The sequence below is a fragment of the Myxocyprinus asiaticus genome, chromosome 25 (assembly GCF_019703515.2).
Source record: "Myxocyprinus asiaticus isolate MX2 ecotype Aquarium Trade chromosome 25, UBuf_Myxa_2, whole genome shotgun sequence".
Classification (NCBI taxonomy): Eukaryota; Metazoa; Chordata; class Actinopteri; order Cypriniformes; family Catostomidae; genus Myxocyprinus; species Myxocyprinus asiaticus.
In genome coordinates, this window is record NC_059368.1 from 11,537,038 (window position 1) to 11,552,531 (window position 15,494).

At 37.0% G+C, this 15,494-nt stretch overlaps 1 protein-coding gene across 3 annotated transcripts in view; it reads right to left on the minus strand.

Annotated features, from left to right (window-relative positions):
- Window positions 1-15,494, minus strand: part of LOC127415939 (adhesion G-protein coupled receptor G6-like) — a 66,861-nt gene that overhangs the window by 24,956 nt on the left and 26,411 nt on the right. For 2 of the 3 annotated variants that reach the window (XM_051654971.1, XM_051654970.1), the window contains exons 3-5: window positions 15,052-15,405; window positions 12,740-13,360; window positions 3,607-3,672 (exon numbers count right to left, since the gene is read on the minus strand). In XM_051654971.1, coding sequence (XP_051510931.1) covers window positions 3,607-3,672; window positions 12,740-13,360; window positions 15,052-15,405 — 1,041 coding nt within the window. Of the gene's footprint in view, window positions 1-77; window positions 147-3,606; window positions 3,673-9,979; window positions 10,025-12,739; window positions 13,361-15,051; window positions 15,406-15,494 lie in introns of all 3 variants that reach the window. The other variant, XM_051654969.1, reaches the window with a different exon arrangement.

A 15,494-nucleotide genomic window follows, 5' to 3' on the forward strand; every position in this document is an offset into this window, starting at 1 on the left:
CAAATTACATTATCCCCATGAAACAAAAGGAACACAGGCATACATAAAATGATGAGAAGGCACAGGTGAATGCTTACCCTGGGTTGTTGCATTAGTAGAAATCGTGTTAGTGGTGGCAGTGGATGCGGTGGTAACAGTTAATGTGGCTGGTGGCAGGGATGGAAGAAGGGCACACACAAATTTATTTCATATCTAAGAAATGTTTATGCATTTACGTGCACGCTGTTTGACTAACTATGCTTAATAACTCAAATGTCTAAAGTCATGTAAATGCCTTAAGTACTTCGGTTTTCTGCGTGCTGAACAATTTAGTAAAATGTTGTCATCAGCACAGTCCATGTGGACTGTCCTTGTGTAGCCCAGTTTTTAGACAAGCAGACATGACTGTACTTAAAAGAGTATCACAAAGCAGTAGTAGTGTGTATGCGTCGAATACGGCCTTTTGCGCTCGCGGTCAAAAGAGTATACTTTGAAAGGCTCGTCCGTGCGTGAGTTGAAACAGCACACAGAAAAATGTAGTACATGAGTTTTAGCGGCTGTTTTTTTTTCTTTCTTTTTTTTTTTCAATAATGAGCAGATATTTTGGTAGTTATCAGTGTATTGATGTGCATGTAAACACACTCGCCATGAGAAGTTGGGCATTCATGTTTTTTCCCAACTTGCCCCTCCCAAGTACCAAGTGCAGCATCACCTGAAAACTATGAATAATGAATTGCAAGAGCTTGAAAATTCAATAACGTGATTAAATCTACTCAATGTGCTAGGCTTGTGATAGTATATTTGAATTGAGAGAGTTGGAAAACTATCCTGCTAGTTTCCCATTTCTTTCCCAGTTTTCTGTCTGTTACCAGTAATTCCCCACAATCATCCAGGAGGTCGAAGACTATCTTGTGTAACCTAAAAAGTACATTAAGTCAGTTTGATGTTTGTTTTCACCTATGCTATTTTCCCCAGAGAGTCTACTGAAGCAATTATGATTAATATCTATGACTGCCCAACCAAATACTCTATCCATTCTTTAGAGATACACTTCATGCTCAAAAGTTTGTGGACACCCCTTTAAAATGAATGTGTTTACTTATTTCAGCTACAACCAAATATCAAGCGCAGCAATGCAATCGTCTTTTTTTTTTTTTATCCCCTGTTCTCCCCAATTTTGGAATGCCCAATTCCCACTACTTACTAGGTCCTCATGGTGGCGCAGTTACTCACCTCAATCCGGGTGGCAGAGGACAAGTCTCAGTTGCCTCCGCTTCTGAGACCTCCAATCCACGCATCTTATCACGTGGCTTGCTGTGCATGATACCGCGGAGACTCATGCTACTCTCTGCGATCCACACACAACTTACCACCAGCCCTATTGAGAGCGAGAACCACTTGATTGCGACCACGAGGAGGTTACCCCATGTGACTCTACCCTCCCTAGCAACCGGGCCAATTTGGTTGCTTAGGAGACCTGGCTGGAGTCACTCAGCACACCCTGGATTCAAACTCGCGACTCCAGGGGTGGTAGTCAACGTCATTACTCGCTGAGCTTTCCAGGCCCCCCTGCAATGCAATCTTCTTAAACATTTTTAGTAGAATGGGGTAATTTACTGTTCCACCATGACATTGCCCGTGTTCAAAAAGCAAGATTAATATAACAAACATTTTACTGAGTCTCTTTGGAAGAACGTGACTGGCCTGCACAAAGCCTACACCTGAATCCGACTGAACACCTTCGGGATGAATTGACCCTTCGCTAAGCCCTGCCTTAAAAGCGTTTCTGACCAATCTTGTCTTAGCAACTGTTGCCCCACCGCCATTACTCTGACAAGCGTTTGCCTTTTTATAATGAGGGCCTACTGGAGTGATGTGTGTTTGAGCTGTTTGAAGCGGGATTTTATTGGAATGATACAAAAAATTCAAAAACTTTGTTGCTGGGTCACTTGTAACAGTGACACGAGGTACATAGAGAGGATACATGCAGTGTTTTAAATAAATATTGAGAAGAGCATGCTATGAATTAAAATGTGTCATTCATTATTCCGAAATGAGCATGTTTAACATCAGCACTGACACCTACATTTCCTCCAAGGTAAATTAAAGCTAACAACTTAACATTACTTCATTTACGTATTGATTCAAGTCTTAGTAAAAGTGATAGTAAATAAAGAGTTCACAGCATCAAAATGAGTGTGTTATGAGATGTTATAAGCAGTTCTTTTCACTTACACTTATGATATGAGGTTTGCAATTGCTATCAGGTGATGCTTTTCTCTTTTTATGTGACTGTGATGATCGTTTGCCTCAATTCTGATTTACAATCTGCACAGTTTTCAATCAAATTACTGTGTAATTTAGTAATTTATTTTACAAAAAACATCAGATAAATATGCTTTGCAATGTCACTCTTCATTCCAGTCCATGTAATAATTTTATCCATTCCGTTTTTGAGAATATTTAGCTAAAAACCACGGCGTTCATGGCAATCTCCCATTCATTCCAGTGGGCAGTTCTGCAGAGCTTGTCAGAGCAAGCGATTGTAACAAAGGGGGGTGGAGCTTAGCGAAGGGTCAGTTGGAATGCAGACTGATGCTCTTGTATGCAAAAAGGAGCAAATCTCAGCAGCCATGTTTCAACATCTACTAGAAAGCCTTCCCAAAAGAGTGGAGGCTGTTATAGCACCAAAAGGAGCGCCAACCTCTTATTAATGCCAATGGTTCTTAAATTAAATGTTCAAGAAGCACATATGGGTGTGGTGTTTGGGTGTCCACATACTTTTGTCCATCGAATGTGCTTAATTCAAATTCATTAGGCCTAAATACATTCTTAACCTAATATGTTTGTTTATCTAGATCAACATTTTATCTCCATGACACCCTGCAATCATGAGATAAAACAGAAGAATACAATACATATCATAGCTCAATGATGAGGAGGAAAAGTTAACAGACACTTCTAAATATGGAATACTAACTTTATAAAAAAAAAAAAAAAAGGTCACTGAAGATTGTCAAACCTCCAAGCAAAAATTTGACTTTTTTTTTGACTACATGGGAATGAATATTACGCAATGAAATATGAGCAGTGGGAAAGAGGCAAATGGTTAAAACAGGACAATGACCTTTAATGGCCATTACTGAGGACAGGAGGCCTGAGGATTCTCTTGGCTCCCAGCAGATGATGGATATTTATTGGCCACTGGTTCAGTTTAGGGGCTTCCTAACGAGCTAAGACAAGCTGTTCACTTTGGGAATGCTTGCGTGCACAGAGGACTAAAACCTGCAAATGAAGTATTATGAATCTTTTTCCAAGAGAGTTTTTTAACGTGACAAGCATACCTAAAAATCTCAGACTACAAAATTAAACAGCATTATTGAATCCTTCTTTAACCTTCATTTTATAACCATCAAACCAATGAAGACACAAAGGAATATTGTTAATTAGCAAAGCCGTATAAATATGAATAATTAGATAAAAGGCAAACTTTGATGAGGCAAAAATTGTTTACAAGGGATCAGCTAATTATCTATGAAACATACACGTTGTGAGGAATACCTAATTATGTGTTCATCATGAAACTTTACATTGTTCTAAAGTTATGATAAATATATTTCTCCCTACCTGGGCAGCCCAGTCCAGGGGAAGTACAGCCTGGTGTTCCCGGGGCAAGCGTTGGTATGGCAGTGCCTATAAAAGATTTTAAAACAACACAATTATCTCATTTGAAATTTTACAATAAAATAAGTGTTGAATGAACAAAAATGAACATGATTCTAAATTAAAACAATATAAACAGCCAATGTGAGGATCACATAGCCCAAAGAATGCCGCAGGTGTACAATGCAAAAACACATGCAATTAAAAGTCAAAGCTAATACGCAAGGCTATTGAAACTCAATAAATATAAAGTAGAAATGTAGAATAAACAAAATCAAATCTGTAACTCTGTCTAAAACGAATGAAGTTAAAGATGAGATGGATCCTTAGAGAGCCCCAGAGCACTGTCATAAATATTCATATTCTCTCTTTCAAACCCATATATTGGAATACATAGCAATTTAGGATAAGAACTGGATTGTAAATGTGTCAGATATTTCTCATCACTCCTTTGGGCTTTGAAAAATGGAATGTGACCTCAAAATGTCCACACTGAAACTCAATCGATCAATGACTTAATGGTGGAATTTAATAATTTGCCACAGTTGACTGAATGAAAGGTTCTGCCGGATCGTTTGATTTCAGGCCCAGAAATGCCACCTTTTCTCAACACAAATGCATAAGAGTTGTTTTAAATACAAAATGTTATATTTTTTGCTCTTTCATCTGCTAGTTTCTGACATAAAGCTCAAGCTGTGTGTTAACAAGACAACTGAATGCATCCATTGACATAATTTGAAGCAAAGCATTCAGAATAAACTTCATCAAAACTTGTCTGAGCATACAGCGCTGACCAAAATTTGAGTGAATACATCTGGATCCAGTTTGCACAAATCAAAGTTTTTGAAGTTTCTCCTTAAAGGGATAGTTCAGGAGACTGCAGATGTCAAGATTTATAGTGAATAAGGACTTAAATTTTGGTCTGTTTTTCACCCAAAGTCAAGGCCTTAACCATGTCTTGAATATTGGGGTGGGGGTGGGGTCACAAATATAATGGTCCTCTTTGGTCTTTTAATATAGTAAATGCGCTGAATGCAATCATTTTCTGAATAAAGGCTTGAAATGCGATAAAGGCACAAAATTGTATAATTTTTGGTTTTAAAAGATACATGTATTTTTAAAGTTCACACAGTGCAAGACAAAAAATGTGTCTGCATTGCTAGCAATTTGCTGTTTCAGTCATCTTCTCTTTCTTTTTTGTGCTGTCTCAAAGAAAAGACGAATATAATTTGAATTTCTTTTCATCATTGATGTATCTGTAAAATGGCATGACTGTGTCAGCTGGTTAGCAAAAAGAAAATACACAAAATTATTTACTGCCCTCAAGTTGTTCTTCATTGTTTTTTCCTCCCAGTAGAATCTTTATACACAATATTTTCTTTAAGAATCCTAATGCTGCACTCTTTTATACAAAAACAGTTCATATTGACCACTGCTGTCAAGGTCCAAAGAGAGAAATAAAATCCTTATAAAAATACCATAAAAGTAGTCCACAGTCCACAAAAGTAATATACTTTTATTCTATGGAACAGAGCTGCTTAAAATATCTATTTTTATGTTCCAAGAAAAAGTATCAGCATATGGGTTTTGAACAACATAAGGGTGAGTATATGAGTGTGTAAAAGTAAATTTTCCATTTTTAGGTGAAATACTTCTTTTACTGGTGGCTAATTTTTGAGCACAAACCTGACATGACATACTCAAAATAAAATGTCTCTTTTAAAATAAGACTCTTAGGATATGCTGTACAAAATTCAGAATTAATTGATTTTAAAATATTACCTAATAATATTTGCATTAAGAACATATGACACTATCCTTGCCAAAACCTAAAAGTCACAAGTCACAGGTCTTACCATGTTCTAGTTCTAATCTGGGTGATAATGCTCTATTTTGTGTTTTGTTTTTTTGTTTTGTTTTTTATAGATCATTTTCAAAGACAATGTCAAGAGAATTTTCTAAAAAGCTACTTCAAAAGCCTGCCAGATTACCACATTCATTCAATTCCTTTACAATATACACACATTTGCACTTTATCTTAAGCCTGATATGCTTAAAACTGCTCCATTCATGTTTCCACATTCACAATTATGAATGGCATACAAATCACAAACTGTACATGACATATTTTCAATTCAAAACGGCGAATTTCGCCAAATGGCGAATAGTTTGCACCCTTGGAATTTAATGTTGGTCGGTACAACATTTCAATCATAAAACAGTGGTCACATATATCATGTTTAGTTAGATACTTACATCTCACATGACACAAACACGCTTAACCAAGGACGGATTAAGACCTGAGAGGCCCATGGGCCGGTTCACCGTGGAGGCCCCCCATGATGTGACTACATTCACCTTTATGCGCTACAGGATGCTTGGCAGATTTGGTTGGATTTTTCAAATAGATGGAAGAAAAGTTTGCAGAAACATCTGACACGGCCAAGTACTTTTTAATTATGAACCGATCCAAAATCATGCGTCACTAATAGGGAAGTGCACAGTATTCAAACACCAAAATCACTATTCGGTTATTCTGCACATGTATAAAGGTCTTCGACCTGATCGGAGTCCGACGGTACCTGACAAACCATCAGGTTTTGGGCCAGGTTTGGGTCAATTTTTCAAGCAGGCTATAGGGTGAGTTACGGGCTGTTCACACCTGCGTCTGCGCAGTTTTTAAATTGTTTTTCTATGTAAACACACACTGGACGGATGTCTTTGATCATTGCGCTGTGACACAACTCAGGACCATCATATTTTTTGACACTGCATTAAGTTTAAAAGAACTTTAACATTTATAAACACATCTTGAGACACCTGTGTTATGTTTCATAAATTGCTGTGCTACATCAGCATTGGTGTCACACATCGATATTCTGATGAAGTTCAGGACTTAATGTGACTGTTACAAAGAGGACTTAATGTGACTGTTACACATGATTCCAGATTGTTTTTCACCTGGCAAAGTTTCAGCGCTTGTTAAACAGTGAGCCTTTGCACACAATAATTACACAAGTTTTGCTAAATCATTTCAAATCAAAGCATCCCGAAGAGGTTTATAATCCGTAGCGTTCGCTGCCTCTTGGAAAGTGAACCTGCTCAGGCAGAATTACACATTTTACATTGATTAAGAATAGGCCTACTATGTTGCAGACAGTGACAGAGATTATTTTTGTTTGACTTTGATGTGATTTTATCTTTTGAAGATCTATGTATTGTGCTATTTAGGCTCATAGCTCACTGCACTTTATTCCCTGCTAATCTGAGATTGTGTTTGATGCATCCATGGCAATAAACATTCTTTATTCCGAGTCCTGACAAATAACAGAATAACCCTTCATGAACTCTTGCGGTTAACCAAATATTACAGAAGGGTACCGTGCACATATTTAGGGTGTTAAGGCACCTTTCTCTTTATCAGTAAACATTAAATGCAAGCAGGACTTAAACATTTTAAAGTCATCCATACTGTTGCATGAATTCTGTCACTTATATCAATTTAAACCATCAGCTTTGTAGACTGCCAGTGTAAACTGCACTTTATCTTTGAGATTGAAAGCGTTTTGTGAATCAAAGGCTGTTCTCTGTAGTTTTTCAAATAAACGTGCTGCACCTGTGAGACGCAGATTCCTTGTGTGCACACTCGAGTGCTTGTGCTCGTGCTGCTGTAGTCCAGCACATATTCGGCCGAACAAACGGTATTTCACATAAGGCTGACATTTACGTGGATTTATAATAAATATCTCAAAATAAATAAATAAATAAATAATTTTATTTAGAGCTCGGGGCCCTTCGGGATTATCTGATTATTGGGGGGAGACTTGTCCCCCTCAAAGTATATTGTGGTTACGGCCCTGCCCAAAGTAAAATAGCTTAAGAAGACATCGATTAAACCATTTGAGTCGTATGTATCACTTTTATGCTGCCGTATTGCTTGTAAGTTTTGGACCCCATTGATTTCAAGAAAGAAAGTCATGCAAGTTTAAGATGGCATAAGGGTGATTAAATGATGAGAGAATGATCCTTTTTGGGTAAACTATCCTTTAAAACATATGATATTTTTTCACCATTCCAATGTCATTTTAGCTAAATGTTTGTGCTTTTGAAAGTAAAGCAAATTCATTAAGCTCATTCTTAAATCTGATTATTCTGATAATCGATTTTGCACTGCATGAAAACACCATTCTGGCGGCTTTTTTCAATGTGTTTACATTTTGATGTCAAAACCTGAGAAAAAAACATCTCATGAAAACATGTTTCTCTTGCATTAATAATTAGCTGATTTTTGATGAACATCTAAATGCAATAACTGAAAAAGACCTCCAAACATCCCTAGATGTCAATGCACAGAAGTAATCCATAGCACATCATGAATGAATGAATGAATGAATGTTGCACTTATATAGCACTTTTCTGACACTACAGTCAAAGAGCTTTACATAGTGAACAGGGGGAACGCCTTAACCACCACCAGTGTGCAGCATCCACCTAGATGGTGCAACAGCAGCCATAGTACGCCAGCATGCTCACCATATACCAGCTGTTGGTGGAGAGGAATGAGAAGAGTGATATAGCCAATTTATTGATGGGGATTATTAGGAAACCATGGTTGATAAGGGCCAATGGGGGGAATTTGGCCAGGCCACCGGGGTTACACCCCTACTCTTTTACGAGAAGTGCCCTGGGAATTTTAATGACCACAGAGAGTCAGGACCTTGGTTTAATGTCTTATCTGAGGCAATAAAATAGCAGGATAACTTTAAGAGCTCTTAAATTTATGAATTGAGATGTCACACTGAGGCAGCTGTCTGGTGTTGTAGCATTAAGTCTCTGATCATCTTGAAATTGCGCTTTAAAAGGCAGGGCGAGGATAAAACAGAGCTGTTCTAAGAACGGGCTTCTCTGATGCATTTCCATGCAACGTAGGATCACCATGTCCCACTGGTCTTATCAAAGGATGAGAGAGAGCCACAACAGTAGCCAATGGAAAGAAAGGGGAGGGTAGCTTTTAAAAGCTACCCTCCCCTTTTTTAGCTCCTGGCACAACTTCACTGGCCTCTTGACTTCAAGCCAACATCACAAGCACAGCTGGTTGTAACTGAGCAAAGGAAATAGTTATGTGTCATTGGTTCCAGCATCTAACTGTCTGCTGTGGGCTTTAGGGGGTCTTACATTGCCTTAGTGAAGGTCAAAATGCGCCAGCTAAAAGCAAAAATGGTCTGGAACAGGTCTAGCACTGATACTGCAAATTCAAAAGTGAATGAATTCAAAGTGAATGAATGGAATAAGGCAAAATATACTTATTGTATATTCAAGATACATTCACTGATAAGTCTTAGAGGAATAGTTTAACAAAAAATGAAATTCTGTCATTCTGTTATTTAATCACCCTTGTGTCGTTTCCAAACCCATAAGACAGAATGCTAGCCTCAGTTTCCTTTCATTGTGTGGAAAAAAGATGCAAAAAAACTGAATAGTGACTGAGGCTGTCAGTTCCTAACATTTTGTCACAGTTCCTTTTGTGTTTCACTGAAGAAAGAATGTCATAAGGGAACAACACACAGTAAGTAGATTATGACATAATTTTCATTTTGGGGTGAACTATCTCTGTAATATCCTATGTAATTTTGCTTATTATATACATTTATGTTGTTTTAAGGATGTTTAGATATTTTTTAGAGGACAACAAGATAAAAATAATGATTTAGAATAGGACTTTACGAAATAGTTTTATAATTCTGACTATAAATTCTGATTGGTTGAACCACATTTGAAGCAGTTAATTTATATAATGACTATAAATGGGCATAATAAGTGAAATGACTATAAAAGCACACTTGTGAATGCACATTGTATATTAATTTTCCAGGTTTCTATGTTGCTTGACAACTGTAAATAGCCTACAGTTAGAATAACACACTACAGATCTGGTAAATCTGATTGTTAATGGAACACTGATGGTTTTTTTTTTTTTATCATATCACTATTGCCACCATTTTATGAGGGAAATAAGCCACTAAAAGTCTATGATTTTTGCAAAGTAGTTTCAGTATTGTTCATAGATGGATGGCCAAATACCTGTTAGATGCTCTGTGTAATTTTTTTTATTTTTATTTTTATAAAATAAATATTGACTGATGGTCACATTGGGTCTCCTTTCTCCTGGAAAAGTAAATGTCCATCAGTTATAACACAGATAAAATTACAATTATGTGCAACAAGCCTTTGTAGATACAGCAAAACACTGAATTACATTATATACATTTCATGCATGACATTTACAGCTCAAAGCAAGCAACTACTCACATATTAGGCATGTTAGCAGCACACTCACCACTAGTTGAAGCTGTTGTTAAATGTATGCAATTTGGGTAACAGACTGGAAAAGATGAGAAGATAAAATTAGTCGTTGTTTTAAATTACAGTTAGCACAAGCATTTAATTCAAATCAGCCACAGGCAGTGGTATGCAAGTAAGCTCCATATCTAGTCTAAGAATCAAAACATCTCTCTTTGAAACTGACAGGTTATTAAAAAGGCTAGGAAACATGAACCACAGCATACGCAAGTAGATGTTAACATAAAAAGACAATGTGTGTCGCTAATGCTTTGCATAAGATCCGGTATCTAAAGGAACTCTGAGGAATCAGAGCCCTCTCTGTTTTTATGTCCTCCTGCAAAGAAACGCCTATAACAGGGATCTGTACCTACAAAGGTGATTTATATTCAAACTGCTGGCAAGTGGATTAAAAGAACCAGCATTCATCAGGTTATCCGGAGAGAATAATTCCAACATCAATTCCAACACTAACAGACCAAATGTTCACGTAGGACATCCGGCTTTATCTGTCTTGGAGAATAGAAGGTATACTAAGTGAGTTAATGCATCTGATTTGAGGCGCCGTAGTTTAAAAGGAACACTTTTTTTCCCCCATGGGCTGTTGACCCAAGCTGTGTTGAGCATCTAGAGTTTCAGGAACCTAGCTAAGTGGAAGAAAGCAGTCCCTGGTAAGGCTTATTATGCATCTGAGTCATGCCTGCCTTTGCTCTTTGCTGTATCCCACCCAAAGCTAATTTCTCAATGCTCAGGGTTGGAGGACATTTGAAGGAATTTCAGAGTGCAGTTTTAGGAATGCTGGTAAAGTAAATGGTGGAATAAGGTTTGGATCTCAAGATACTGTCTGCATTTTTTGATCAGAACATGCACAAGCAATAGTAAAACTAACAGGGGATTCACTATGAATGAATACCTAGATTTTACCTAATATCATCATTTATTTCCATGCATGGTTTAAGCGCTCAATTCACCAGGAATTAATGCACTTAAATACGACAAAATGTAGTTCTAAACGCAATTTGCATGCCACAATTCCGATCTTGGGTGTCAGTTCTGAGTGATAGGTTGTGGAGGATGCAGCAGACTACACTAAAAGCCCTAATAAGTTGACTTTACTCAATACATTACGTAAACTCATTCGCTCAGTTGAATTGATTTATGGCATTTCCAAAACTTGTGTAATTTAGTTTACTGAACTTGGTGTTCATATAGAATGAACTTAACTATTTAAGTTTTGGTAACTAGATGCAAGTAGACTTAACAACTCAGATTTGCTATTTAAATATTGTTGCTTCTACTTAATAATTTTAGTAGAATTCACTGAAATTAATACATTAACATGTCAAATTCTTAAGAATATTATAACCAAATTATAACCAATTCAAGGTCAAATAACTGAATAAACTTAATTCTCCACTGAAATGCATAAATAAGTGTACTTCAGTCGCACATGCACGAGGTGAAATGAACTAGAGTTAACATGGTCCAACATGACCAAAGGGGACACAGATCATTCTAATGGTGTCATCACACAAAACCACTATTTGCAACAAAAGGGCTAAAACCTCTATGAAATCTTAATAACAACTATATAAATGCCCCCATAAATTCCCTTTGACAAAGGAATCAAAAAATAAAAAATTAAAGCACAAGGGACTATGGGTATTTCCCATAGCCTCAATTTTGTCTTCAATAGTTATTTACACTTAAAATCTTGATTTTATACTAAAACTTAAATACTAAAACTTAACATTTCAAGTTAGGTTTAATTAAGACAACTTGATTTTTCCAGTAATGACAACATTAGGGTTTACAGTGTGATCTGGCATATTTTACTGGGACTGTACACTGCATCTCTACTGTGATCCAAGCACCTAAATCAGCTCTCTAAATGCTTAATGTGCTAGACTATTGTGCATCTGGTTATATGGCAAGGTGTAACACTCTTCTCCATCATTTGATCATCATTTGATTAATTACTGCTGCGTGATCAATAAAGAATGTACACAAGCATCTCTTTTGCAAAAATTCCATTTACAGCCTGCTTTTGTGGATGGAAACAGTCAAAGTACATTAAGCCTCCTTTACATTAACATTTTCTGTGTTTGCAATGAAAAGAATGAAAATTACTTAAATAATAATTACTACAGAAGCACTTTACAAAAATGTTTTATTCGTTAACATTAGTTAACAAAATTAGTTAACATGAAATACTGATGAACAAAACTTTAACAGAATTTATTAATCTTGGTTAACGTTAACCTTAATATATACTAATACATTTTTAAATCTATAGATATTATATACATTAACATCAGTTAATAAAATATATGAACTAACATGAACTTACAAAAAACAATTGTATTTTCATAACTTAACATTAACCAACATTAATAAATGCTGTAAAAATATGTTTTTCATTGTTAGTTCATGATACCCCATGCTTTTACTAAAGTTACCAAATAGAACCTTCTTGTAAAGTGTTACCGAATTGTCCACACAGTCTCTCTTTCTCTATGTGTAATTTTGTATTGAAAATTAGGATACCATAATGACTATAATTCAGCAAATTAATTGTCCTCAGCCTGTCCATTTATTTACCAATCACTTCGGAACTGTTGAGCAAAACAATACAGCAGATGGAGTTAATGTTTGACACATAGACTTCCTTAACTTTTTGTTGATACAATCTTTCCGAATTAAAATGAATCTGTTATAAACCAACTTACAAACAATAAAGCTCAAATAGTATACTCACTGCAGCTGAGTGTGCTGTCAGTCTGTGTGTAACTGCCTGGGATGGTCCAGAAGCTATGATCCCAGTCAATGACGTTACCCTTTTTATCACAGGTGAGGGCAGAGAGCTCAGCAACAGCCATGGCGTGATCCCACAATCGGAAATTGTACATGAAGCCATCCAAGTTCTGATCGTCACCACTGACAGCACTAGACCCTTGTCCTCCAAGCTGGAAGAGTCCTCCACTCTGCAGGGTGTAAATTTGAGAGGCCGAACAGGTGTTGGTTCGATAGTTGCCTCCAAAGTACACTGCCACAAGCCCAGAGGACTTGGTCCAGGTGAGGCAGATGGGCATCATGCTGGAGGTGATGTCTGAGCTGGTGATAAGGTTATTTACAGAGCAGGAGGAACTGCCGATGAACATCTCCATACCTCTTGCTGTCTTCTCAAATGCCAAAACAGATGTCCCAGCTGCATCAGTGTAGGTAAAGATGGTCTCTGTGCTCTTTGTGGTGGTGCGGGCGATCTCAAAGCACACTGTGAACGCAGTAAGTGTAGGGAATGTGACTGAATTGCTCACTCTCACTGTATTCTTGCTGGTCTTTGGCATAGTGACCTTCTGGTTCCTCAGTACCACTGCCACTGCAAGGGCGAAAAATCATAAAATCTGAAAATGCATGGTTAAAACATACTCAATACATGTGTATTAAAAAAGGTTATTCAAACCTTGCTGTTCAAACCAATAAACCATTTTCATAATCAGTATCAATATTATTATCTTGTTCCATAAAAACTGATTAAGAATGTATTTTGTAATATTTTCTATTGCAATTGAATTGGGAGATATCACAACAAATTTGTGTCAAAAATGTTTTTTTGCAGTATTGGCTAAAGAGGACAACAATGAGACCGGCCAAATTAAAATTTGTCACAGAGAAACTGTTTTATAATAACGTCACTTTTATAACGACATCACGTACTACTGAGTAAAAAACTGAAATGATTGAAATCATCTAGGTTCGACAGGAAGGCCATATTAAGTAATCATCCTAGGACAAACTTACTAAACTTCTTCCAAGCTTGACAGACATATTTCACTGCCCATGTTAAAGCGCCTCTTTTAAGTCACATTTGCTGACACATTTAAGTTTAATGGCACTCCAAATTGGTGGTAGTCTGCGTCTGTTGGCTCAATTTTGCATTTATATGAAAGCCACAGCCAATCTGCAATGGAAAGGTACACTTCCAGTTGTACTGTTAGGATTCAGAATGGCTTCTTAGCTCTTTTTGATGTTCCCTTCAGTCTACATTTGTGCGGCACATACTGACATCACCACAGTTCATGCCATCATGTTGCCTGAGGTCTGACACCATTGAATCATCACAGAGCAAACAACTGGTTTCCATTCACTAGCTAGGTTATTTGTTATTATTATGTGTTTCATTTCATTTCATTTCATTTCATCGGGCTATAAGGCAAAACAAAGCAAAGCACAAAAGTCTCAGCTTATTTCTGTGGGTCCTTTGACACCCGTTTCCCTTGATGTTACAATGGTTACAAATTGCTGACATTTCTTTGGAGAATTGTAGGCATTTTCAATGCAACAAGCGAACAAATTAGTGTCTGCCAATTTACAGATGCACCCTTTGTGCTTGGACAATAACACTACACCTAGATACAATTGTATTCAGGACCAGCAATTTTGCTGTGGTTTTGTTCACACAAGCCTTTATAAACCTTCTGATGTGAATTAATTTGACTTTGATAACAATGCACCTTCTGTCTTGTTCTGTTACTGAACACATAAGACACAACTTGGCTAAACAAACTTAAATTTGGTGTGATTTTATTACTCTCCCCTTGCTTCAATATCTCTGCAAAAAATATGTTGCACATCTCCAGGACTTTGAATAAATGACTCAACATAATTTTTGTGATTATGGTCACAAGAATGCAATGAGATGATAATGATATATAGGTATAGGGCAGTGAAAGGCAAGGCAATATGCTGTGAACAACTGTAAGGAGGATACTGGAATTGCAGTAGAGTTATCCATTTTCTATCTTAATAATGTTGATAACTATGAGATCTGATGCTAATTCACTAAATCAAAACTTTTGTTGCGCTCATCTGGAATCGCTATCTAGAGTTTATCTGTTCTTTTGAATGCACAAATAACAAAACTAGAGCAAAACATAATTAACTACATCCCACAATTCATAACTGAATATGAATCATATAAATAATAAATACAGAATCAAATTATAATAAAATTACAAAACATTAATAAAAAAATAAACAGATTGAGAACTTGCCGTATATTAAACATACCTTGCTTGTAACTTATATGGAAACCTTTCTTTTGAACACTAAAGTCTGAATTAAAGGAAACCACCATCACATTTCCAGTGGAGTTGAGAGTTAATCCATTGGCTGTTAAACCGCAAAATTTGACATCACTTGTGCCAGTGCTGACGACGATGCGGTCATAGATGCAGCCGTGCGCTTCCTCAAGCTCAAAATCTAGGAAGGTGATTTGCACTATAAAGCCAGCTGGGGCCTGTATGGTCCACTTGCAGGCCTGACTGGATGGGTAGTCAGAGGGGTAGCAGGGGGAGGTGAAAGAGCCCTGGGAGTCGGTGAGCACCACATTGCAGCTGATGCTACTCTGGCAGCTCGGTGCTACTGCAATTAAACAGGGCACATGTCACTTTACCATGCGACACAGAGGTGTGGGCGAAGGACAGAGTTATTAGCAGAGGCCAAGGACAGGA